Source organism: Pezoporus wallicus, unplaced genomic scaffold (genome assembly GCF_028554395.1).
Source record: "Pezoporus wallicus isolate ANWC-B61680 ecotype Strahan unplaced genomic scaffold, APGP_CSIRO_Pwel_v1 contig_4131, whole genome shotgun sequence".
Lineage (NCBI taxonomy): Eukaryota > Metazoa > Chordata > Aves > Psittaciformes > Psittacidae > Pezoporus > Pezoporus wallicus.
In genome coordinates, this window is record NW_026641950.1 from 2,757,819 (window position 1) to 2,782,822 (window position 25,004).

At 43.8% G+C, this 25,004-nt stretch overlaps 1 protein-coding gene across 1 annotated transcript; it reads left to right on the forward strand.

Annotated features, from left to right (window-relative positions):
* The first annotated feature begins 6,964 nt into the window (after positions 1 to 6,964).
* On the forward strand, positions 6,965 to 23,680 carry VXN (vexin). The gene is made up of 6 exons (XM_057426237.1): positions 6,965 to 8,086; positions 10,774 to 10,829; positions 16,058 to 16,220; positions 20,037 to 20,098; positions 22,304 to 22,389; positions 23,070 to 23,680. Exons 1-6 carry the CDS (start codon positions 8,020 to 8,022, stop codon positions 23,254 to 23,256), a joined length of 621 nt encoding a protein of 206 aa, XP_057282220.1. The 5' UTR covers positions 6,965 to 8,019; the 3' UTR covers positions 23,257 to 23,680.
* Positions 23,681 to 25,004: the final 1,324 nt, after the last annotated feature.

The window sequence follows — 25,004 nt, forward strand, 5'->3', positions numbered from 1 at the left end:
AATAACAACAATAAGAGGAAGAACCATTTGACACAGCTCAATGGAATGTTAATCAGGGTTTTAACTACTTTCCTAATAATGGGAGAGGGGATGAAAAAAGTACATTCAGTTTTTGGTTTCTTTTGAAAAATAAGATGTGCTTGGTTTTCAGAGAACTCCAAATACAACAAATAGTAGCAGATATTTTCCTTATTTCTCTGAACATGGGAATTAAAGGGGAAGAAGTTAATGCATATCCATGGGGTGGCACAGTTAAGTGGAAGCAGAGGAAATGTGACACGCATCCTTTGGAGATCCATGTTAATTCACACTATGCTGTAGAGCCACAGAGCTCGGTTCTGTGGCCATCTCTGGTGACAGCATGTACCCCACCACAAAGTCAACTGAGCAGCAACAGAATGATGGCTGCACCTACCCTGTAGTCTGAGCTCCCATTAAATGTTTAATTTAATACTACTGTATCATGAAATATATATATATATATATACACACACCATAGCACCAACACTGGTTTATTGATGTGGAACTTTTCCTCTGTGTTCCCTGCCTTGCAGTGACTTTGAACTACTTTAACAATGCACTTGTGCTGATCCTGTGCTGCGCTGTTTGGATGTTTGACCATACAGCCTTAAATTAGCAACTTGACATTGAAATGCTGATTTACACCTGCAGTCAAATGGATAACACATGTTAAAGACTGATTGTCAGCAGCTCCAATATGTTATAGCTTCATTCTGTGGCATTGTCGCTTGCCTTAATGGGATTTAAGGACACCATTGTTTGGCATTGTTGGTACGGTTATGGACACAGCTGTGGGGGGCTGACATGGTGTATGGACCTTGTCATCTGTCTAAAAGCTGACATCACTTTCAAATAACCACTGTGAAAGTTTGGATGTATAAGTGTTGCTGCATATTTTAAGACAGCACTGGAAATAAAGAAGGTTTTTTGCTGGCATAAAAACTAGTTAACATTGAATAACTTGCTCTTCTGACCTTTTCACCTTGAGGAAGATTAATGGTCATTTAGATCAGAACTTCCTGCCTGATCAGGGGTCTGAATGCCTCAGGGATTCAGACAAAAAATGACAAAGAAAGTCATTTGACCTCTAGGTCACCAGCACAGACCTATGGTGTCTCTCTAGTGACCATTAGGTGATTGCTTAGTAGATTATGTGCAAGAGTTGGTGGTCATAATCCATTTTCCAATGGACCAGGTCCCTGCCTCGTGAAAGCTGTCACTACATGCTTATCTAAGCATCAAGAAATGGGAATTAACATGAACAGAGCCTGAATTGTGTTTGTCTTGCATTAGTAAAACCTCAGAGCCTCTCTAACACTTGTTTCAGTGGATCAGTCTTTCTCTAGGGTCATCTTTCCAAGCCAGGAAGGGTCGATGCAATGTCAGTGCTGTCAGACACCGGTTGCACTTTGGTGTCTGGAGCACGGGGTTCCTGTTCAGACATGCTTACAGTGGCACAGCTTGCATTTCTGGACATCCTAGAGTAGCACATCCTGTAGCCTTCGTATTGCCCAAGTGTGATCAAGCTGATGTACTTCATACCGACCATATTGGTATTTTAAATGGAAGACCTAGAATGAGCACTACTTAGTTGGTAAAACTGAGCACAGAGCTACGGGCCAGATTTCGATGGTAAAGTAACTGTCTGTGACTTCTCCTGTCAGTAATTATAATGTCACCAACTGTAAAGCACAAATTAGGGACCTGGCCACGAGAGCCAAGCTAAAAATGCCAACTCGCTGAACAAAGGGCCGGATGATGGGTGCTAGACGTCTAAGCGTGTCCTTCACTGGAGACATCTGCATGTGCATAGCAAACAAGGCACTGGTAAAAGAACTGATGTGTGTGCAGGCATATGCATGCAGTTGCTTACAGCTGAGATACTGAGCCTGAATATATCACAAGGTTATGTGCTAGAGAGTATAAAAGTAAAAGAGCTGGGATTTAGGAGTCAACCTCTTTTTGGCTGACCAAGTTGAGAGACTATAGAAACATCAGGTTCCAGGGCAACACTGGAGACGAGAATATGCATTTTGCAAAGCATTGTAAAAACCTGAAGGATGTAGAATCTAAAACTATGTTGTTATAGAGGACAATGTGCCATGGCTTTTGCGAAGCCCCTGAAATATCTTTCCTGTTCTGTTTAGGTTTTCTCTCTCCCAGGCTTACTTCTGTACAATGCTTTCTTTATAGTGGATAGAACAACTGAGCAATTACAACTAAAACTGCATTCGTTAATAAAGGTAAGGTTTTAAGTGTAAAGGCTAACAGGACAGAGAAAAAGGACAATTAAAGATCATCAGTTCCACCAAAAAACAAAGATCTCAGAAGCTACATGACTTGAAAAGGACTGACCTCTATGTAGCTTATGTGGTTGAAAATCCTCTCCTATGTATTTGCAGTATTAATTCCTCTTGTTATCTGAGGAGATCTGCTTTAATCAGATTCCTACAAACAAGTCAGGTACTTAGAGCAGAAGATCTTTGACACCCCTGCTGGCAGCACCAGTGGAGAGGCTGAAGACCAGTGCAGTAATGAGACCAGCTAACCTTTTCATCTCTCTGAAAACCTTTTGGCATCAGAGGGAGTCCCCCCGTTTCCCCCCTCCAGTCTCTCAGCTGTGGTCATTTAACACGCTTTTTTTGCAAAAAGCTACCTCAGAAGTCTCACATTTCAAAGACAGCAGTTCTGAACCGATGCTGCTGCTCTGTTCTGAAACCTCCTCTGTCACAGTGCCATCTCCTGTGCTATCTTGCTGCTTCGTGCAAGCACTGTACCTGAAATCTGGATCAAAAGGAGACTCATAAATTTGATCCTGCTTCTCTGCCTTTAGTGCAGCTTCTCCTACCTCCTATTTTCTAAATTTCTGGCACTGGTGCCCTAATAATGCTGGTCCTTGTTTTAAATTTAATCTCATTTTCACACAGAACTTAAGCCAGAGAAGGCAATGCCATCTGATATCCTCCAAAGACCTTCATCCCACAGAGCATGTGTGTTGTACGTGGCAAAAGGAGCTTGATGGCTGCATTGAGGACACTAGAGACAAGTAAGGTGACAGTTTAGGTTGCCTCATTCTTTAGACTTATCCGTGGAAGAAATCCTAAGTAGTTTGTGCCTGGTTACCCAAGTAGTGGATTTTCCTCCTGATGGTATGAGATACAGTGCAGCAAAAGTGCTACAACTGCACAAATCCAGGAACCACAGGACAAGCTTTAATTGATGTGCTTCTTTGTCCAAAAATGGCTGTGTTCATTATCAGGAGCTGGTAGTTAAAATAATCTTAAAATGTTTTCAAGGAAAAAATGAGGAGTGAAAAAGCCTCATCCAAAAATCACTGTGCTTTATCAGAGGAATAAAGACCTCACTGATCAATTAGCTTGAAAAATGAATAAATCAAGGACAAAGTTGAAGTTTAGCATCTTAATAAGCTATTGTTGTCACAGCCCAGTTTGAACATATCACTCTTTTGTTGACATTTTTAATGCTTTCTGTGGATTACCAGTACGCAACCAGTATATGAAAGCTTGTTAAGCCTCCACGTGCTCAGCCTGGCCCTAGCTTTAATGCTGGCTTAGTGCAATCTCTGCTGCTGGCACAAGGTCCGCGGGACTTAAACCTTGCAGTGCTGGGCATTGTGTTTCTCGCTAATCATTGTATGGGCTTACTCAAGTGTGTTTTACAAGCTTAGGGCAAATTTGTGAAGGTCCAATTATCTATATGTAACTTTTTTAAGAGGAGCCAGCCAGACTTCTTTTTTTTAGCTCTGGATCCTGCAGTATCTTTCTGTAACTAGTGGGGGGATGTGTTCAGCCTGGCTTCCAGCTCCAGCTGGTGTTTCCTTTCCTGATCAACAGAGAAGGCAGTGCGTTAGCCCATTCAAACTGCACAACTCTCGCATCCCTCTCTCCTGGTCCCCTATGGTGAATTTAAAGTTCAGAATGTTTTATAAATGCCTCGATCTTACGGCCTTTTGGATAAAATCTGTTATGGCAGCTTCCAGCCAGGTGCAAATTAAAATGCTAGGTTTGATAATTCTTTACTTACTCACAGAGCTTTCAGCCATGCAGTGCTACCTCAATTTTGAACTGGTATTGCAGACTGCTGTAAGTTTGAGGCAAAGTTGTTGATCACGTATCTCTCTTCTTTCATTTAGAGAAAAACAACAAACTATGTATGAGAATCTCGCTTTATGTTTAGGTTTTTTTTTTGTTGTTGTTGGTTTTCCTTTTCAGTCATTAGCAATTGAAATTGTGTGGTCCTAAAATGAAGCAAAGAGATTTTCCTTCCTCGAAAGATGCCACTTGCATTGCATTGCACAGACGTGTTTTAGAGTTAGTGCCTGCAGTGTGCATGTGGAGTTTTATCCCATCTTATTTTTAAACTGTGCATACCTCTTGTTCACAATCCTATTCCAAAAATACCTGGGGTTATCCTTATCATATTGCCCAGCTAACGGTAAGAAATAGGCTCAAGTGGCTCAGTATGGATTAGATTCACCTCTTATGCAACAGGGTGCAAGATCCAGGGAGAAGCCTCATGAAGAGCTCTGCCCTCTGTGAGCCAGGGAATCCCTTGGCAATGTCTCTTGCATATGCCAGGATGCTTCCCACTGACTTCACTGGAAGAATGCTGCACTGGAAAGGCATTTGTTTCCAAAGGCCAGGATAAACAAGGTCTAGAGGTTTCTGATACTTACATTAAATCACTCAAAGTGTTAATTACAGTTTTTGTAACCGTAATTAGTATTTTGTTATTTGTTTCCTTTTAAGCTTACCAGCTCTGGCTTACTTGGGAAATAGGACAAGTGTCTACACTTGTTTCTTCCAAATGCAGCTGAACAGATCCAGCCTATGGGAAAAGCATCTTTGCCATCTCTCCAGAAGGACATTTTGCCAGTTTTCTAGGATGTTCTGCCCCATTCACAAGGTTCGCTGGGCCTTCTGCTGTTTCCACCAGTTGTTTTCCCCTCAGCCTCATCTTGCCTCTCTTCGCCTTTTCCACATTTCCCTCCTTTCTGCCCACATTCCCAAAAATCAAATAGCTTCCTCATCCTGCACCTGCAGATCAGGTTAGATGGATGTTTTTTCAGACACCGTATATCTGTTCTTGTGTGCTGAGTTGTCTTTCTCCTCAGGTGTCTCTGTTCACCTTTGGTTGCCAAGTTCTTGCACCAGATGTTTTGATCATTTACTGACAACAACTGGGAGTTCAGGTATTTGGTAAACACAACCCACAGCAAGGAATGGATTCTGCATGTTCACCCAGGAGTCTTCAGTCAAAGATGTACCCCAGTGCAAAAGTATTTCAGGGTCTTCTCATGGCTGCAGTGGCACCACAGGAATTAAATTCATAGCTTATAAATTGTGCTTAGCAGTGAGAAAAACACTGAGCCTAGTTTCTAAGTATTTTATGTAATGATCTGTAGAATCAATAACTGTTTGGTTTCCTGCTCCCACCACAGGCTGGACTCTTGCTGAGTCAGTAAGGATCCGAAAGGAGATACCATGTGAAATTGTGTGATGCTGCTATGCAAGCAGTTCCTTGGTTGGAGATGTGGAGAGCACCTTCCTCAGCTTCCTCAGCTCTTCAGCAGGTTGCATGCAGTTGAGCTCTGTAGTACACTTTCTTGGCAGGTGTTATCACACCTATTTTTTTTAGCTAGATAAACCAAAACATTTGTCCCAAATAACTCTATGAATAAATAAAGCTAAAAAAATGGTGTCCCTGCCCATGGCAGAGGGACCTGCCTGGTGATCTTTAAGGTCCCTTCCAACCTAAACTATTCTATGATTCAATATGGGCAGTCCTCCTCTTGCAGCAACATGAAGACTACCTGTAAAACCCAGGGCATTCATAGTGCTCAACTACTCTGTAAGCTCTGGGCAGTAGGAAGCCACAAACTCCTTTCAATGAACAGTGGAAAATTCATTCCCAGATGAGAATTCCACATAAAGCATGTCACAAAACAGGGCCCTTCTAAGCCGTATTTTTCTGTGTAGAAGTAATGCAAGAACCTTTTGTCAGCTCTCTGCACAGTGACTCGTCCCCAGAGCATCATGTGCCCTGTAAAGATAGGTGTTCAAAGCCTGTCTTCTTAAAACCTAACCTATAGCACAACAAATGCCAGCTGGTAACCAGCTCTTGAATCTCACTTCAGTTTCCACATCCCCCTGCCCATCAACACAATGAAACACCAAGTGTTTGTTCTAATGTTAAACACCAGCTATGATTTTTAAATACCTTTAGGTCATACCTACAATTAGGAAAACAGTGACTCAGATCCAGAAGTGCCCCTTCTCGTTGGACTCTGAGTATCCCAAGGTGAAATAAAGGGTGAGTTAGATTTGTTATAGCTTTTTTTCTCTTTTTTTTTGGTCAACTATTCAGTGTTGCTCTTCATTATTTTTTCTATCCTTTTGAAAGCTTTAAAGCCTCCCTCCGTAACTGCCTCTGCTCCATTCACTGCTGAGTGGACGGTGCGCTGATCTTTTTCTCGGTGGGTAATGGATTTGGTTTGATTGCTTGACACAGGAACAATAGAGGGATAAACAATTGCATTCGCGCCCATGCAGCTCCCCATCTGTTGAGCGTGTGCGCCTTCAGAGGGAGCCAGTCAGGGACAGATGAACACGCCAGCCGAGCCTGATGTTAATGACATCAGTCATACAAGCAGAACATGTGGCGCAATAAATCAAAACCTAATTGAACTTTTGCTTGATTACATTGCCGTCCCACTGCCCGTTTCAAACATGGTGCTGTTTCCTGGGACAATACCCCCGACCCTGCAGTGGTTTTGCTGCCTATGGGAGGTGACAAGTGATATCAGCTTCTCTTCATTCGTTTCTTTCTTGAAACAGTGATGCCTTCCACTCGAAAAAATGCTTCCATGCTCAGGATGTGTTATTTGACCAATATTTATATTTCAAATAAGAAACACTACATGGATAAGACAGTGACAGCACATGTTCGCTGGCACTTTCCATCTAGGACTGTTGGTGGCAGACGTCTATAGGAGAAGACAGCACTAGTTTTTGTGTTAATTAACACACACGTGCTAGTAATGAAGGCTATTCATTAGACTGATATAATTTAATATCATTATTCACACTTGAAAGTGTTTCTGCCACATCAGCTGCTGGAGCCCATGAGCCAGTATTTTCTATCCTAGGTGTCCATGGCAGCAGTGAGTCACCAGAAGTTGGGGGGGCTGATTGTCATAAATGGGGAAAAGAACAGTTTCTGATGGGAGCATTAAGGAATTAAAAGCTTTGGCAACAAGACCCTTTATTGAAGTGTATAAATATGGACTTAGACCCCAGAACCTAAGTCATGTAGGAACCCATCTATGACTGAGCCACCTGCCCTCCCTCTGCAGCCACTGAAGCAGGGGGGCATATAGACATCCGCATGTCTGCCTGACGAGCCCTTCTTTCGTCATGTGCATTTGAAATTGCAGATGACTAAAGAAGATCAGGATTCAGGTGTAAATTTATGAACTTAAAAGGTAAAACACAAAATGCTTTTCTTAATATGCTCAGAATCAGCTCCTCATTATATGGGAGGAGCAATTTTTACAACAAATGTGTTAAAGTACACAAAGTATTAACCCAGCTGATTTTAAAAGTCCTGGCAGAACTTCTGTCAATGTTTATTCGCCCATACATTGGCTTCACAGAACAGACTTTAATTATTAGCCATTTATTGCAGAGGATTCTCCAAATGGGTAAAAGGAGACGTAAAATAAAATGCTCTTATCTGAGTAGATGCTTAAGTAACAGCTAAATTAAATCTTTGCATTAATAGTATTCATAGAAAGGCAGATGGGAGCAGAAAATGTTGCAATGAAGAATATGGAATGAGATGAGATCACAGCATCAGTCTGTCCTTTGTAGATCTGGACAATGATCACAGAGCCAGATTGGATTAGTGAAACCTATTTACCAGAAGTTCAGAGCGGTTGCATGAAGCAGAAAGGCAGTCAGTAAGGAGAGGTGGAAAATGCACCAGATTTACAGCTGCAGCGACGAGAATTTAGAAGTTTTCACCACTGTGATTTCATCCAAATGTGAGTACATCAAAACTGTAACAACCTCTGCGGGGTTGTCTTTTAGATGGATGGGGTGTTTAGCATCAGGAAAATCTCTGAAGTGAGCAGCTTATCTGTTCTGCTGTGCTCTGCTCGCGGTCCAGTGCTTGCTGCTTGTTTCTGGAGCTAATCCGTGCAGGTGCTTCGACATTGTGGCTGTGTAAAATCTTTGCACTGGCAAAACTGGGAGATCTGGAATCAGTGTTGATATACCTATGAGGTAATTGCTAAAGTGACAGCTTGCAACTGTGTGGCTATTCTGTGTAATAGAAAAGAAAATGAAGCTCTGCTAGCAGTTAGCAGCTCAGATGAAGTGGGTGAACTGCATGAATGTTGAATTTAAGTCTGCTGGCTCAATAAGTGGAACATTTCCAAAGCCATGCCCTGGAAATGAATGCATGATTAACATTAATTGCTTGTAATGAAGAGTAAGAACCGGACAAAGCCCAGTCTGCATTTGATTGAACAAATTAGTTTAAACTCAATGGCTGCATATTTCAGCAACAAGAAAGCAGGTAAAAACAGGGAAAACAAATTGTGGGGCCAGGTCAGATCTTTACTTGCAAGCTGCGAGCATGAGCTTTCAGCTGCTTAATTTCAGAATATAAGTGGAAATGACAAAGTGAACCATCACTGTAATTGTTTTTGTTGCCTGAAACCTGGGTCTGTACGTACAGACATCCTTTTGCAGGCAAACCCAGAAACATCATCTGCAAGGATTCATTCTTCCCTTCCTGCTCCCACTCCCTGCAGAAAATGATGTTTGCAGGGAGAGCACTGTTTGCATTGCTGCCTTTGTACGCCTGCACAAGTGGGTCACTGCTGGCTACCTCCATGATTCACTCTTCTTTCAATGGCTATTCAAGTAATTGCATGTTTGCTGGTGCTGGGACTTCCCTTTCATGCCTTGCCTTTCTTCAGCCCCTGTAAGCCTCTTGCTCTGGCAGACAACAGGCAGTGAGTTGTGCTGTGGATCATACGTACTCGGAAAATACGCAAATTTATTGCCGTTTGCCACATTTATTGTGGTCCCTTGTGCACTGGCCTGGGTACCAGTAACAGCACAAAATTACTTGCTCCTTTTCAGTACCTACATAAACTGTGCTGCTCACACTGCCCAGTAAAATCCATAAAACACGTAAGAGACAAGAAGATAATGCTTTGCAACGCTAAACTTCTCTGCACTTGAGTGTTTTGCTTGTGAGCAATTAGTTAAGTTCTCACACAGTGAAATTCCTAAAGTTGATCGCAGCAGCTTCCAAAACAACTTACGACATATTCCTAGGAAAAAGCCCAGCTTCATGGTGCTGATCTGGTTTTCATCCCCCACTCACCAGGGTTTAAAATATAAAACATGCCCTGCAGGAGAAGGCAGCAGGTTCCCTGAGGTTATTACACCATGCAAAACAGACTGTAATTGAACTGACAGCTTAGCACGCTCTCAAGCTCTATGCCAGGAGATAACTTACTTGTGATGAGTTCCATGTGGAAGTACACTGTGCTGCAATGGGTCACTGGCAGGGACCCTGGACAAGATCCATCACCACCCCTGTCACTGTCCTCTTTCACTGAGGGCAGAGATAAGCCCAAAACTGTGTTTCTGTCCAGTGGAGACCTAATACTCAGTACTTACAACCTCACTGGGGCATCAAGGGATGGCTTTTAGGGAAACAGAAGCTGTCTAAGAAGAGTGATCCCACTGCCAGCTCTGCTTGTACCAAAGCCTGGAAAGCCCAGTCCCTTACTCTTGCCATCAGAGGAGAGGCATTTGGCTGCAGTACAAGCAGCCTTGGATGACCTCCAGCTGCTTCCACAGCTTCAAAACTCATTACAAAAATTTGTACATGGCAGTGATAAGCACTGAAACTCCTGGATTTGAATGTATGCCAAAAATGTAATGGAAAGCTCACCTGGAGAGTAAGAGTCACCTCTCATCCCATAACAAACCTTCCTGGCTCTTCAAAGCCTTTGGATTATGCATGGAGCTTGAATAGGAAACCCCCATTCATGTGTGTTGCCCTCGGGGTCAACCTTTAGAATTGCAGTTAATTCACCCCATTTGGCAGGTTTTTGCTGGCCTGTTTCTGTCAGTGGCTGCTAAATCCTGTAGCCTGAACACAGGGGAGGGTAATAACTTTAAAGAGCAAAGGGTTAGATATGATGAGAGGGAGAGCTGGGGCTATCACAGAGTCTTTCAGGCCAGTTTCAAGTCAAACTGAAACAACAAGTGTTTAAACACTCTTCACTTTGTCCAAAAAAAAAAACACCTCACTCCAACCAGTCACTTCAGTGCAGCCAAAAGGATAGGCCTCTCCAAAGTTGAAAACATTGGCAGGTGGGAGGCCAGATCAAAACTCAGGAAGGAGAAGCATGGTTCCTCCTTGAAGCCTATGGGAGAGCTGAAGAAACTTGGGGAATGCTGTTGCCCTGTGCCCACATTGCACAGTTGCACAGCTAGAGCATGGTCTCTGAGATGACATTAAAGAGTACTTTCTTTTGGGTTGTCTCAGCTGGAATGCTCCTTAAACCCTTACTTCTTCCCCCCTTCCCCCCCCCATGCCCCCCAATATATTCTCATGCAGAACTTCTAGAGGGATGTGTAACCTCATCTTGTACCTTTCCACTGCATCCTTCATCCTGACCTTGTTCCTGTTCTTCTTTCACAGCATGTAGTCCTGCCCGAAGACGAGCCAAAAGTACGCAGCACATCCTAACAAAGAGCGTAAGAAAAACCTCCCTTTCTCTCCCTCTCTTTTTTTCCATTCTAGTTGAATACACTTACTCTTAAAAATGCCATGGATAAATGGGAAGCACATCTTCCAGGGCAAAGTGTATCAGTGTCTGATGCAGGGAGTGGGGTGAGAAACAGAAAGGGGAGTTTCTGTAAAGCTATAGTTTATTTACAGAAGCACTTTGAAACTTCAAAAACTATGGTCTTGCTATGCATAGCCAGTCAAAATGAGCACAGCAGCTTATCTGAGGGAATCACAGACTTAATTCTTATCCATAAAGCCTTAATGATAACACCAGAGGGACAGCCAGGGATGAAAAGCAAACAAGTTGTATCACTACCTGTATGCATTAACCAAGGAGCCAGTATCCCATTCCCTGAGGAATGTGGGAGAAAAACACCAAGCAATGAACTGTAACCTCAACTCAAAGAGATGGCTCTGAGAGAGCCACAGGAGGATGCTTGTCCCTTGATCCCGAGGTGCTTCCTGCCCTCGACTCACCTCCTGTGCGCTGGCACAGAGTACACAGCTGGAGCTTTACCTGCTCCCTGCAGGTGGTGCTTTCCAAGTCTGGGCACTTTGACACATGGGGCTGAGTTTTCCTGTCTTTAGAGCTAGTTTTCCCTCCTTCAATCCACTTGAATCATTCACAACCCCTACCATGGTCCTCTCATCGCAGTTCTGATTTACAGGAATGACTGCCTGTTTCTCTTGTGCATATCACAGCACTTTTAACAAGCTTTGAGACTCTTCTGCTGAAGCATTTCTTCTCACTACAGACCTGTCTCTTCACTAGCACTGTCAAAATATTTTGCTCCGTGGCCTTCTCTTTTTCCATGCCCTATCCCACTTTGAAGCCCCATCCTTATTTGTAAATAGCCTCTTCTTCATATTCATGATTCCCCGATCTCCTCACAACACTGTGGGTCCCCCCTTGTCGTTATTTAAGCCCAGCTCAGAGCCACACAGCTGCTCACTCACTTCCCACTCCTCTTCCCCCTCTCCCAGAGGGATGGGGAGGAGAATCGAAAGAATGTAACTCCCACGGGTTGAGATAAGAACAGTTTAGTAACTAAGGTATAACACAGATCACTACTGCTACCACCAATAATAATAATGATAACGGAAATAACAAGGGAAGAGAATACAGCCGCTCTCCATCTGCTGACCGATACCCAGCCCGACCTGAGCAGTGATCTAACTGTTCCGGATAACTGCCCCCAGTTTATATAGTGGGCATGACATGCTGTGGTTTGGAATACCCCTTTGGCTAGTTTGGGTCAGGTGTCCTGTCTCTGCTTCCTCCCAGCTTCCCCTCCGCCCTGGCAGAGCATGAGACTCAGAAAGTCCTTGGTCAGAGTAAACATTACTGAGCAGCAACTAAAAATATCGATGTTACCAGTGCTGTTCCCAGGCTGCCAGTCAAAAACACAGCACTGCACCAGCTACTAAGACAGAGAAAAATGACTGCTACTGCTGAACCCAGGACACCCCTACTTACCACACTTACCTGCAGCTGGAAAAAAACTTACCACTCACAATCCCATCCCCTCACTTGGTTATTATGGCAGACCACAGGATCCCAGTACTTCACAGGATGCCTGAAGCGGTACCCAGGAAGGATCAGTAATGTGTCTGTCATGTCTGGGTAGAAACTCTGTATGTGTGTATTTTCTCAATTTGTGAAAATCTCATTTTTGTCCTATAACTCAGGCTCAGGTTTCAAAATGACCTTTCATTCCAAAGGAGGATGAAAGTCAGGGTGCTGGAGTCTTACTCAAAATAAGCCATTTTGGGATACCCCTTTTTTATTTGTTACGTCTTTGGTATATTTTGTTTTCTATGTTTACAAAACAGCATATGTTTATATTCATATGTTCTATGTTTACAAAAACAGCATCAAAGTCCAATCTAAAAGTTAACTGCTCTGATTTAATGGAACAGAATGCTCAGATAATTTATCTTTCTTTTTTTTTGACAAAATTTATACTTTACAACAAAGTGACCAGATTTCTAACAAGAATTTCTCATAAAACTATTCAGCTGGAAAATTTTCAGCTAGTTCTCATTGAAATATATGGCACCTGTATGTCAAAGTTCCAGAACTCAGCAGATAGGGAGTTGTATTTGCTAAATGGGAACCTCTGATATTTAACTTGGATTCGATCAGCTGCTGTAACAGTACAGTACTTACAAAGGTCTAAGAAAGTAAGATAAGAAAGTCCCTGTTTTGTTGCTGTATTTTTAGAGGGTTTTTTTTTTCCCTTTGGGGCTTTCCTGACCCCAATTAAAGATGTCCTTTGATTGGCCTTTAGCCATGATGCAGGCAGCATCATTAGCAGTGGGAGCATCGAGCCTGAGGAATAGTCTGCAGCTCCAGTTGAGAAAAGAAGCAAGGCTCTCAAACCAGAGCAGCTGGCACAGTCAGCTCTTTGTGCATTCCCCTTCTTCAGTATATGATGCAGCTGCTTGCAGCTCCTGCACAAGCGTTCAAACACATTGCCTGTACTGGAATACACATGCCTGTGAGGAAGTTGTGATTGCCAATTTCTAGACTCACAGAAAAGTAGCAGAATGATTGTTTGGTTTTCACTTTTACACCTGCGCCTGCAGTCAGTGCTGTGGAAATGCTCCCAGCTAATGTGAAATCTCCTGGTCTGGTGATTGCAGTGGATGCACAACTTTAATCCTTAGCAAGGGCAAAAATAGCAAGCAAGGTGGACATCTGCCAGACCTATTTTTTGCTGCAGAAATACTCAAGCAGTGCAGCATTAAGTGATTTAACAGTCAAATGACTGACCTTCGGGGGTAACTTTCATCACATTCAAGAACCCATCCCAAAAGCACAGTCAGGAGTATGGAAGGATGAGAGAGAGGGGAAACATCTTTTTTTTCACTAGAGTGTTTCACCAATACACTTATTTGCAGTTCCTATTGCCCTGTTAGGAGTTATTTCAAGTGATAGTAGATCCTTCTCTTCTCTTCTCTTGCTCTTCTAGCCCCAAAATTCTTCAGGTGGAACTGTCTGGATGTCAGTACCTGGCTACTTTGCATAAAAATGTCAAATCCCTCTGTGCATGCTAGTGCTGCCACATTAAAAATGAGATCACCATTAGACTATCAAAAAAGGCTTAACTCTGCAAAGCACCTTGTTGTTCAGCCTTTCAGCTTCAAAGCTTTATTATAAGCCAGATGTTTAATTGTCACCTTTTCTGGTTGGTTGTTGGTTTGGCAGCGGGATTTTGGGTCTAGGAGCAGCATTGTTGGAACAGCCTCTGCTCTGCTCTGCAACCTTCCTGTGTCATCTGTGCTCCCTGCTTAACATAGCTAATTCTGACAGCAGGTATGCCAGGCCTGAATGCTCTCACATGTATGTAAAGTCCACAAAAGAGACTTTGGTAAGCTCTGAATTCAGAGTTGGTGTCCTGCAAACAAACTGAGCAGGTCAAGGGACATACAGGTTCTTAAACCAGTAGCTCTTTAGAGAGCAGTACACTAATTCTGCATAGTTTGGCTGGCTCTGCCATTCACACAGGTTTTAATTCTCTGGTATGTCTAGAAAAGAAAAGTGACTTGCAGCTAATCCTTCTGCCTTACCCTAGGCACCCTAGAGAAATGTCAGCTCCAGTTTAGATCAAAACTGTGCTACAGCAGGTTTAGTTTCCTGACCTAGATAAGTCTTCACATATTACAGTAATGGGTGAGGTAGCCAAAGTCACGGTGAAATCTTGAATTAGGAGATAAGGAACACTAAAATGTGCTACAGCCAAATGCTGCAAACTAAGATGTTCATGAAAGATATGCTATAGAGATTGTGCTGTTGTCTCCAGCTGTAATGGAAAATGGCACTGTAGCTTATGTATAAAGATTCTGCTTTTTAGCATTTTGGTATTACTGACATGACATCTAAAAAGGAATCTTGGAAACATAGAAAATAATAGAATCATAGAATAGTTAGGGTTGGAAAGGACCTTAAGATCATCAAGTTCCAACCCCCCTGCCATGGGCAGGGACACCTCACACTAAACCGTATCACCCAAGGCCTCGTCGAACCTGGTACTGAACACTGCCAGGGATGGAGCATTCACAACCTCCCTGGGCAACCCATTCCAGTGCCTCACCACCCTCACAGGAAAGAATTTCCTCCTTATAGCCGATCTAAACTTCCCCTGTTTAAGTTTTTACCCGTTACCCCTTGTCCTATCACTACAGTCCCTAATGAAGAGTCCCTCCCCAGCATCCCTATAGGCCCCCTTCAGATACTGGAAGGCTGCTATGAGGTCTCCATGCAGCCTTTTCTTCTCCAGGCTGAACAGCCCCAACTTTCTCAGTCTATCTTCATACAGGAGGTGCTCCAGTCCCCTGATCATCCTCGTGGCCCTTCTCTGGACTTGTTCCAACAGTTCCATGTCCTTTTTATGTTGAGGACACCAGAACTGCACACAATACTCCAAGTGAGGTCTCACAAGAGCAGAGTAAAGGGGCAGAATCACCTTCTTCGACCTGCTGGTCATGCTCCTTTTGATGCAGTAATGTGCCTAAGTAATTCCTGTTATTAATGCAGTTAAAAATCCTGCTTCCTTTTCCCAAAGACTTTAATCTTCTTGAGAAAACTGTTTCTGAATCATCCTGGGTAACAGTCCTGATGGATCCACTTGCTCTTGGAGCCTGTTCCTGTTTTTTTTAACTCACATTAGCCTGATACAGGGGGGTAGTGTTCAAAGATGCAGCTCTCAGTGAGTTTTGTTTGTGCAAGCTAATGTCTGTGAACATTAACCCCTGGGAGCACAATTATTCATTGCCTTGTACCCTCTGTAATCATTACCAGGTATAAAATGTAAGTAAGTCTAAAAGATGGGAAAGGCCATGAAAAAATAACATTTGTAGTTCACATTTAACTGATTGCCCAAGACATGATGCAATAAGAAATTCAATTTGAGCTGTCTCAAAGGCATATTGATCTTGAAAAGAACCACATTTCTCCTGAGGAGAATACAGAGAGCTGCATCAAAGTAGTGGGTTCCAGAGAGACCCCATGTGGCTTTCCCATACTCTTATATATCTCGTGCACAGAGGCAGGAGCCAAACAAAACAAACACCACAAATCCCACCCAACAAATCCCTTCAGATGATGGGAAAGCAGTGGGAAGAGCAAACACTATACTGCTCCCCGTCTCCAAGGCCATGTATAACAGGATGGCTTTTCCTTTCGCTGTAGGTGGTAGCCATATCCAACCACCGGCCCCACAGGACCGAGAAGCTGCATCCTCACCAGGGTGACCTCCTCCAGGTGCTGTACAACGGAGAAGAGGTGCAGGGCTTGGGCTGCCTGCAGAGCCAGCAGCGGGGACCCTGCCCTGCCAAGGGTGCTGCCCAGCACGGTGAGTCTGCACAATGGCTTTATTCCTCTGCGACTTATGAACATTGTTAGATACTGCAGTCTGCCAGTTTGCAGGCAATTTGTTATGGATCTGAAGGATACTTTCATGCTTAAAATGTCCAGTGGAATTAATGAGAAAATAGCCATGGCATTGCGTAGCTCTTGCTTTATTCAGAGTCATAAACTCGCTTTATTCAGAGTCAAATTCACTTTATTCAGAGTCATAAACTCACTTTATTTGGAGCTATGAGCGCTCCCTTTCCAAAGGGTGATGATATTTTAGGCATGATATTTTGTGAATTACTGAGTTTGCCTGAGTCATCTTATTATATAAGATCCCTGTTCAGTTGCTTGGAACTTGCCAGAACACAACAATTTGGGATGAAATTTTAGATTCTGTATGTTGGCCACAGACTTGATTTTGGTTTTCCAGACAAAACTTGTTCAACATATTTGTGAGAACTAGTGAAGGGGAAAGAGAGGTTTTCAAAGCAAAACCAAGGAAATGAGTAAACATAAACAGACTGGTCATTCAGCTCCTTCATCGCTGACGTTTGGAAGGTTGAAGCTGGAGCAGGGCGATGCAGTTTGGCAAGGGGTGGCCTTTTAATCAAAAACTCATCTTCTGCTCTCCCTTGAAAAACAACCCAGATGCAGTCAAGTCATAATCCTTTGAAAAAATCTGGTATGGCACGTGTTTGGTGGAGATATTGGACATTTAGCTGTGCAAAGGTGCTAAATCTGTGAAGCAGATACTACCGTGAAGGTGCATGTTCTTCACACCCCCAGTCTGCAGCTGCACTGCGCATTAGCCATGCCATTAGGAGCACAGAGCAGACAAGAGTGGGGCCTGGGAAACTGGGAAGGAAGAAACTGACCTTGGGAAGATAGGGAGAGATCTCAAACCAGGACCAGAGCCAAGCTATGGCTGAACAAAGAACTGGGGCTTCAGGGCTGGAGCAGAGAGAGGAGGAGGAGTTTCTGGAACCAGCTGCAGGGCAAAGGATGGCAGAGAGCCAGTGGGGAGAAAGAAGGGAGGACTGCTGGTCTCTGCTGTAAAGGGTGACAGAGAGGTGTGAGCAGGAGAAAAGATGGAGGAATCCAGAAAGAAGAGCAGAAAATGAAGAAACAGTTCTCATAGGGGTGAAAAGGAAGTGAGTGGGCAAAGAAACTGGGATGCTGTATAGGAAAGAGTGAGAAACTGGGTTTAAGTTAAAACAAAAGAGAGACAAAATGGACTGGCTGAGGAGTGAAAGGAGGGAACGAGAAGAGCAGGACAAGGCAAACTCACCAGGATCATCTGGACAAGACACAAGAGCTCCTGCAGGGCTGCCTAAGCTTGTGCAGCATGGCAAGGCTGTTTGTCAGATCTCTGTTCCCCCCAGTACAGGGGATGCTCAGGGACCATGGCAAGACACCTCCTGCAACAGCCCCCTAAGTTCTGTCCGTCACTGCCACCAGACTCCTCAGCGATGCTCATCACCTCACAGAGCCGATGCATTCCCCTTTTCTGGGTGCCTGCTTCACACCTCTGGCTGTGACACTGGGGAACGCTCAGTTGCTGATGCACTAAAATTTGCTTTGGCTCTGAGCAGTGCTGTGTCCTGCTCAAGTCTCTGAAAAACTGGATCCCAAGACCTTCTAATCTTGTACTCAGCACCCACCTCTGCTTTCCTGATGTGACTCCTTGTCCCCCAGGAGGTGATGAAGCTGTTTTTTAAAAACATCCATGCAGATGTTGACCACGGTGATCAGCAACACAGAGGAGCCTGTGAAAATATTAACAGTTCTTCCCTCAGAGGATTCAGTGGGGGGGAAAGCAAGCACAGGACTGTGCACTGATCAGCTGCTTTCTGAGTGAACACTGTCTATGTGAGTGAAACAGAAAGTCTATGGAAAAACGGTTGCTGATCACAAATTAGAGAATGAATCTCAGTGTCTAGGTCGTTTGGGGGATAAAATCACTTTGATCCAGTCCTGGTGTTCCATAACTTTTGAGTGACAGATTTGGCATTTTAAGGGAAGGAAGGTAGAAGTGTTGGTGAATCTTTGTATGACCAAATAGTTCTTTGTTATGATGTGCTGCAGTGTCCTGTTTCTGTACTAACTGTACTAATAACACCTACACAGAGAATAGGGTACCATGAGAGAGTCCAGAAAGGTTTCTCCAACTGTTTCTCAACAGCTGGAAAGCCAGCATTATGTGATACAAAGTGAGATAAACATATGGATATGTATCATCTCTCTACAAATGTTGCCTCCATGTAAATTTTACCCTTCAAAAATGTCCTTCAGCTTTCTTACTGGAAATAGTTGTGTCTATAGAGTTTCCATGTTTGCTCCATAAATAAGTACTGCTGAATATGAAAGGGACTTCAGATTTGGTAAAGCACAAGTTGAAATCTGAACAATTCAATTTCCAGAGTAAGGGGAAAATGTGTAAACAAGAGCACAGTTAAGACCATCAGCACATGTATTGCCAGCATCAGAAACCCTACACAAGTATCAAAGCATCATAGAATGGCTTGGGTTGGAAGGGACCTTAAAGATCATCTAGTTCCAACTCCTGCCATGGGCAGGGACATCTTTGACTAGACCAGGTCACTCAAAGCCCCATCCAACCTGGCTGTGAAGGAAGCAAGTGTAGCAGGAGGCCACAAGAAGAAACTGATTGCATTGAAAGCTGTGCTTTGTTACACAGGATGGACAGCTGAAAACAAACCAAAACAAAAATCACACTTCTCCAGGACAGAAATACTCAGCTTTGTACCAAGTTCTTGTATAAGCACTCATCTTGGAAACATAGGGCAAGTCAGAACAACTGATGAGAAGCAACCCTTGTCCAGGCTTGGGCATTCGTAGCACCTTCTGGAAGCAGAATTCACACCACACTCCACCACCGCTATCCTGAGGGGACCACTTATAAGGCTGAAGCCACAAGGACCTACATTTGTTTGGATATTCTGCTACAAGTTTGCTAGAACATGTTCAGTATCTGTCAAGCAGAGGCGCAGCTGAAGGGAAAAATCAGGCAATACAAGGGCAAACAAAACAAAACCAAATCAAATAAGAAAGGGGGAAAAAGGATATGGACATCAGTGGCTGGACAGGCTCCAAGCACTAGTGCCTGGAGCCACTTGCTGAATACTGTTAGTACCTAATATGCAAGATGACAAGAGGTAATAGAATTAAACTTTGACATGAGGGATACAGCTAAGTATCTAATGGAATTACTGGCAGGGGCAGGGAGCAGGAAGAGAGAGGCTGGTGAAAATATTTCTTACAGTCAAATATTGCCCCCAGAAGGAGAAGTACTGATCACTATCTCATGCCAGAGGCAGCACTATAAGCAGTGCCATGGCTATTTCTGATGTTTGCTCTCATTATATATATTCCATTGGTTACACCGGTTGTAAATCATATTCTTGAAGACTTGATGAATCTTGGTGTTTCTGTAGATACTTCTCTTGCTCTTCACTTACCTGAATATCCTTTAAGGAACAGCAGACACCAAAAGCAGCCAGGAACAGAAATAAATAAATAAATATATAAATAAGGTACCTCCACGATCTGACATCCAAACAGGAGGATTTGGCTCCATGAAAAATCTGGCATCCCTCCCTCGTTTATTTCCTCAGCACAACTAGCAGGAATGTCAGGAGATGATCATAATAAAGAAACTTCCGCACTTTTGGCTATAATCAAGTCTGGTTGGAGTCTAACCTGAATCTAGGCTCTGTTCATGGAAGGAGGCTTTTAATACAAGCTGTGCCAATGGGATAATTACCAATAATGCCACATTTCTTACCCTTTGCAGTGGGAATTACTGAACGAGAATCATCCAAGTCCTGTAATCACCCATTGGATGGAAAATCTTTGGTAAGTAAATACAGCAAGACCAATTACCACTGTCTGATGCATCTTAAAACCTGTCAACGTGTCCCACATTAATCATGTGCAGCATGTCAGTCTCTTGTAGCATGTGCAGATTTTGCAGTCTTTGTTAAGGCCTTGAGACATGATTTATGCCAGAGGAACCTTAGCTAGGAGAGGAGACTGGCACAGGACAGCTCCCCTCAAGGAAGGGTGGTGGGATGGAAACAGGTAGGCTCAGCCACCCGCAAGACCTGGGAGGAATTATCCTCTTGTTTCTCAGGGAATTTCACATATTGGGGAAAATAAATCATTTTAAAGTGGAACAAGCATCAAATAATTATATTCTTAGAATGCCAGCTGGACATGGTAATCAGATAAATGGAAATGCTGATGAAGAATTAATGGGAAAATAATCAAACAAAACCCAAAAATTTGTTCTGTATTGGAAAGACAAAATGCTTTGGTTAAAAATGACTCAGCTTTACTGAAACATTTTCCTTCCCTTCTTTTTCTTAAAAAAAAAAAAAAAAAAAGAACCAAAAAACCCTCTACATTTTACAAAAACTAGATTTTCAAACAGAAAATAGTCCTTTAAAAAGTTTCTGGAAAACACCAGACCATGCTATAGAAACCTGATGGCTTCAAATGCTCTTCTGGATGGCTGCAATATACTTGCTAGCTGGTAGCTGGGGTACACTCAATAAACATTACTGTACAATGTTGAAGGATGGTCACAATTAATAATATTCTGTGTAATGAAAGTAATTGCACTTACCAAAAATTAACCCAGTTAAATTTCAAAGTATGCTTTCAAAAGTGATTTCAAACATTTCTGTAAGTCTTGAGATGCTTGCAGAGCTCACCAAAACATATCCAGTCTCAGATTAATCCCAGGGGAAATAGCCGTAGACAACTGTCATGGTTTAAACCCAGTCAGGCAACTTGTTCACTCACTCCCAGTGAGTGGTGCCGGGCTGACAACAATCGAGGGCACCCCCCACCCCCCCCCACCCCCCGGGGCTCTCCCCTTCCCCTCTCCCTGAGGAACGGGGAGGAGGATCGAAAGAGTGCAACTCCCACAGGTTGAGACAAGAGCAGTCCAGCAACCAATGTACAACACAAATCACCACCGCTACCACCAACAACAGCAATGATAAGGGAAAATAACAAGGGAAGAGAATACGATACCACCAGCCAAGAAACGAGTCCCACCCGGAAGCCCCTGTCCTTCCGGGTAACTCCCAGTTACCCCCCACCCCGGCCATGACGTGCTGTGGTATGGAATACCTCTCTGGTTAGCCTGGGTCAGGTGTCCTGTCTCTGCTTCCTCCCGGCTTCCCCTCCTCCCTGGCAGAGCATGAGCCTCACAAAGTCCTTGGTCAGGGTAAACATCACTTAGCAACAACTGAAAACATCGGCTTCACCAACACTGTTCCCAGGCTGGAAGTCAAAACACAGCACTGCACCAGCTGCCACAAAGGAGAAACATGACTGCTACTGCTGAACCAGGACAACAACATAAGACCAATTATACTAGTGGCAATAATATAAAAATGGTTTTCAGTATTGACAGTAAAATCAGTGTGGTTATTGCCTGAAATGATGAGAGTGCATCACAATTTCTGGCAACCCATACTTTAGCTTGCCATCTTGGAGGCTATGCCAGTCTCATGGTCAAATGGTCAAATGAGACAAGAGGAAGGCAATGATCAGGCACTTGTGTGGCTATGGCAGAACTGGGCAGGAACCAGGGACCCTCATGCCACTGAGCAGCACTCAGAAGAACAGGGAAACATTTCTAAACACCCAAGGGAACAGTGATGTCTGGGACAGCTGGTCCCCAGGCAGCCACAGAGGTGGCCTGTGGAGAGCTGCAAGAGGTGGGCTGCCCGGCCTACTCAAAGCCTTGACTCTTCAGGAAGCTAGGCATGAAACCTAAGGACTAGAAAGTTCTGCAAGCCTCCCTCCTTCGATGGGAGGTGTAATTCTTGCTCATACAAGCCCTGTGTTGAGTTTAGCAAGAACATTCATGTGAGTCATCTGTACTTGTGTGGTAAGAGTTGGGCAGTCAAATCCTTAACCTGCTTTCTCTTTGTAGGAGATCCACAGTATTTATTGATTTTCCTAAAACCGCCTCTTTCCTCAGACAAACCTGTGCTCCCTGCTTACCAGTAGCACTTCCTAATGATGTGCTTTTTTCTCCTGCAGATTCCACCATCTCCAGTTGCCCACATCACTGTGAAAGCGGTGGCTGTCACAGATTCACCCACAGGCAACAGCACTTCCATGGAAGAGTAAGTCCTTTCCCACCCTCTAGCCAAGCCTGGGGAGCTGCACGAGGTGTGATGCCAGGCAGGGAAGGGGATGGGGCACCTCTGCCACAGGTCACCTGCTCACCAGAAACACAGAGAGGTGCTCATCTGCAGATCTGTGAATCAGAGCCGTAAAACCTCAGTGATTTACAGTAAAGCCATGCTGCTTACTTCCCAAAAGTAGGGAGAGATTAGCTAAAGGACATGATTATTATATTGTCAGCCACAGCCATTTTTACAGCTGCCCCGGTGCCAGTTACAGCTCTGTTTTATTACTAGGAAAAAAAATCTGAATTCAAATTTTAAGTATTTTCCCCCTAAGAAGTCTATAATATTTGCCCTGAAGCAGCTTAAAAAATTTAATCGATTTTTAAATGAAGTACAATTAAGGAACATGTTATCCCTAGTACAAATGCACTCATCACTAGGCAGTTAACCCAGACACACATCAGGGTGATACTTGAGATCCCGCCATTGCCATCTGAGGGAGAGTAACAAGCTCATTGTCATAGTGTCCTCATACTCCACACACAGAGACATAAATACCCCTCAGCCAGTGTAAGCCAGTTCAGCCCCCTCAGGTTTTCCATGCCTGGTTGCCGTAAGCCAGGAAGAAGGGCCATGGAAACAAATGCTTTACGTGTCTGTGCTTTATTTGCTAGTCACCGGCAGCACTGGAGGAAGGCAGCAGAGTACGACCTGACCCTGCCCGCAGGAGCAGAAGCTTCCCTACCACTGACAGGAGGCAACCTGTGTGGGACACCCAGCCTCCTGAGGAAGATGTGGATGAAGCACAAGAAGAAGTCAGAGTACCTAGGGGCAACAAACAGTGCCTTTGAGGCAGACTGACAAGGCTCAGCATCACTTGGAAGGACGGACGGTCCTTTAGCCAAGGACAAGGTGCTCTAAGATCAATGAAGGAACAGACATAGCACAACTCATCCAGAAAAACTATATCCTTTTTATTACTTGATGATATTGCCTCTGAACAGTGGGAGGAAGTCCAGCTAAGGTAAAAATTGATGAACGTGATTCAACTCACTGGCCTTTCTTTGTTGCAATATACTAAAATCACAAATATCCCACTAGATTTACATCTTGACTCAATGACGCTGAAACTACTCCCGGCCCATTTACCATTTTACGTGTCCTGTCTGAATCAGCTTGGACTTGCAACAGGACAAGCCTACCAATAGGTTTGTGTATTCCTGCAAGGCAACATATTGATTACAGAGTGCCATTGAATACCCTCAGTCTGCTCGCTGTGTAGCACTTCTTGTCCTCTCCCCCCTCTCATATCACGAGGTAAAACCCACATCTTATGATATGCTTGGTTGAATGACATACACTGAACGTATTTCTTTTTTCTACAGTGTTGATGTTTTAAGACAGGAGTAAAAGATGCAAAAATTGTAACAGAAAGTGTCAGAACGCAGCAAGTTTGCAAACACACATTTACCAAACTTTGCTATGTGACAGGTGATTGGTGGGTGTTTCAAAGTGTCCTGACAGATCAAACTGTGAGCCACTCGATAACCTCGAGATACTTTCTTCCACAGAACCTGCTTACATGTTAAGTGGTAGTCAGAAATTTACCTATGTGGTACAGGAATTTCACTAAGTGTGCAACATACTAGGAGGAGAAAGAAAATATGCAAATGGTGCAACTAGGTGACTAAAAGTGAGATATTTGCATATAGAAGACCAGTGCTTATGGACAGGTGGAATTCATGGAATTTGCTGTAAAATCTTTCTCGACTTCTTTTTTTTCAATTTAGGAATTGCAGGTCATGGCCCATTGGGATTTTCTCTCACAACAAAAAAAGTTTTACAGAAAAGATTTCACTGTCATTACGGACAATATTTTACCAGTCATGAACAGTACTTGCCTCGCCTGAGTACTCCTCTCATTATTAAGGGAGGCTGTGGCTTGCCTAAATACAGACTTTAAATATAAAACTGAAGGAGGCATTTCTCCTGTTGCTCACGATAACGATGATCTTCTGTAATCTAACTGCCAGTACACCAAAGCGTAAATGAAAAATGAAAAAAGTCTTACTCTATAACAGAAGCACAGGAGGAAAGCTTCCATCTGAAACTTGCTTGCCTGCAGCCAACATAGTAAAATGGTTTGGAAGGGACCTTAAAGGTCATCCAGTTCCAACCGGGCTGCCATGAACAGGGACAGCTTCCACTACACCAGGTTGCTCCAAGCCCCATCCAACCTGGCCTTGAACACTGCCAGGGATGGGGAAGCCACAGCTTCTCTGGGAAACCTGTGCCAGTGCCTCACCACCCGCACAGTCACAGTCTTCTCCCTCAGACATGCTCAAACAGCTCACAGAGGACAGCCTTGCAGCTAGAAATCCCAGTCTCTCCCCTCCTGCTTACCAAAGGCAGACATCCTTCTCTGGCGCAGCAGCTTGACAGAGGGATGATCTGCTCTCCTGCTTTTCTTTCATCCTTCTGGGAAAGGAGAGCACAGCTCCTTGTTACCCACATGCTAAAAGCCCCCAGCTGCTGGCAAGGCAGGGAGAAGAGGCAATGGTGACCCTGCATTGACCATGTCAGCACGCAAGAGCAGTGCTGACTCCTGC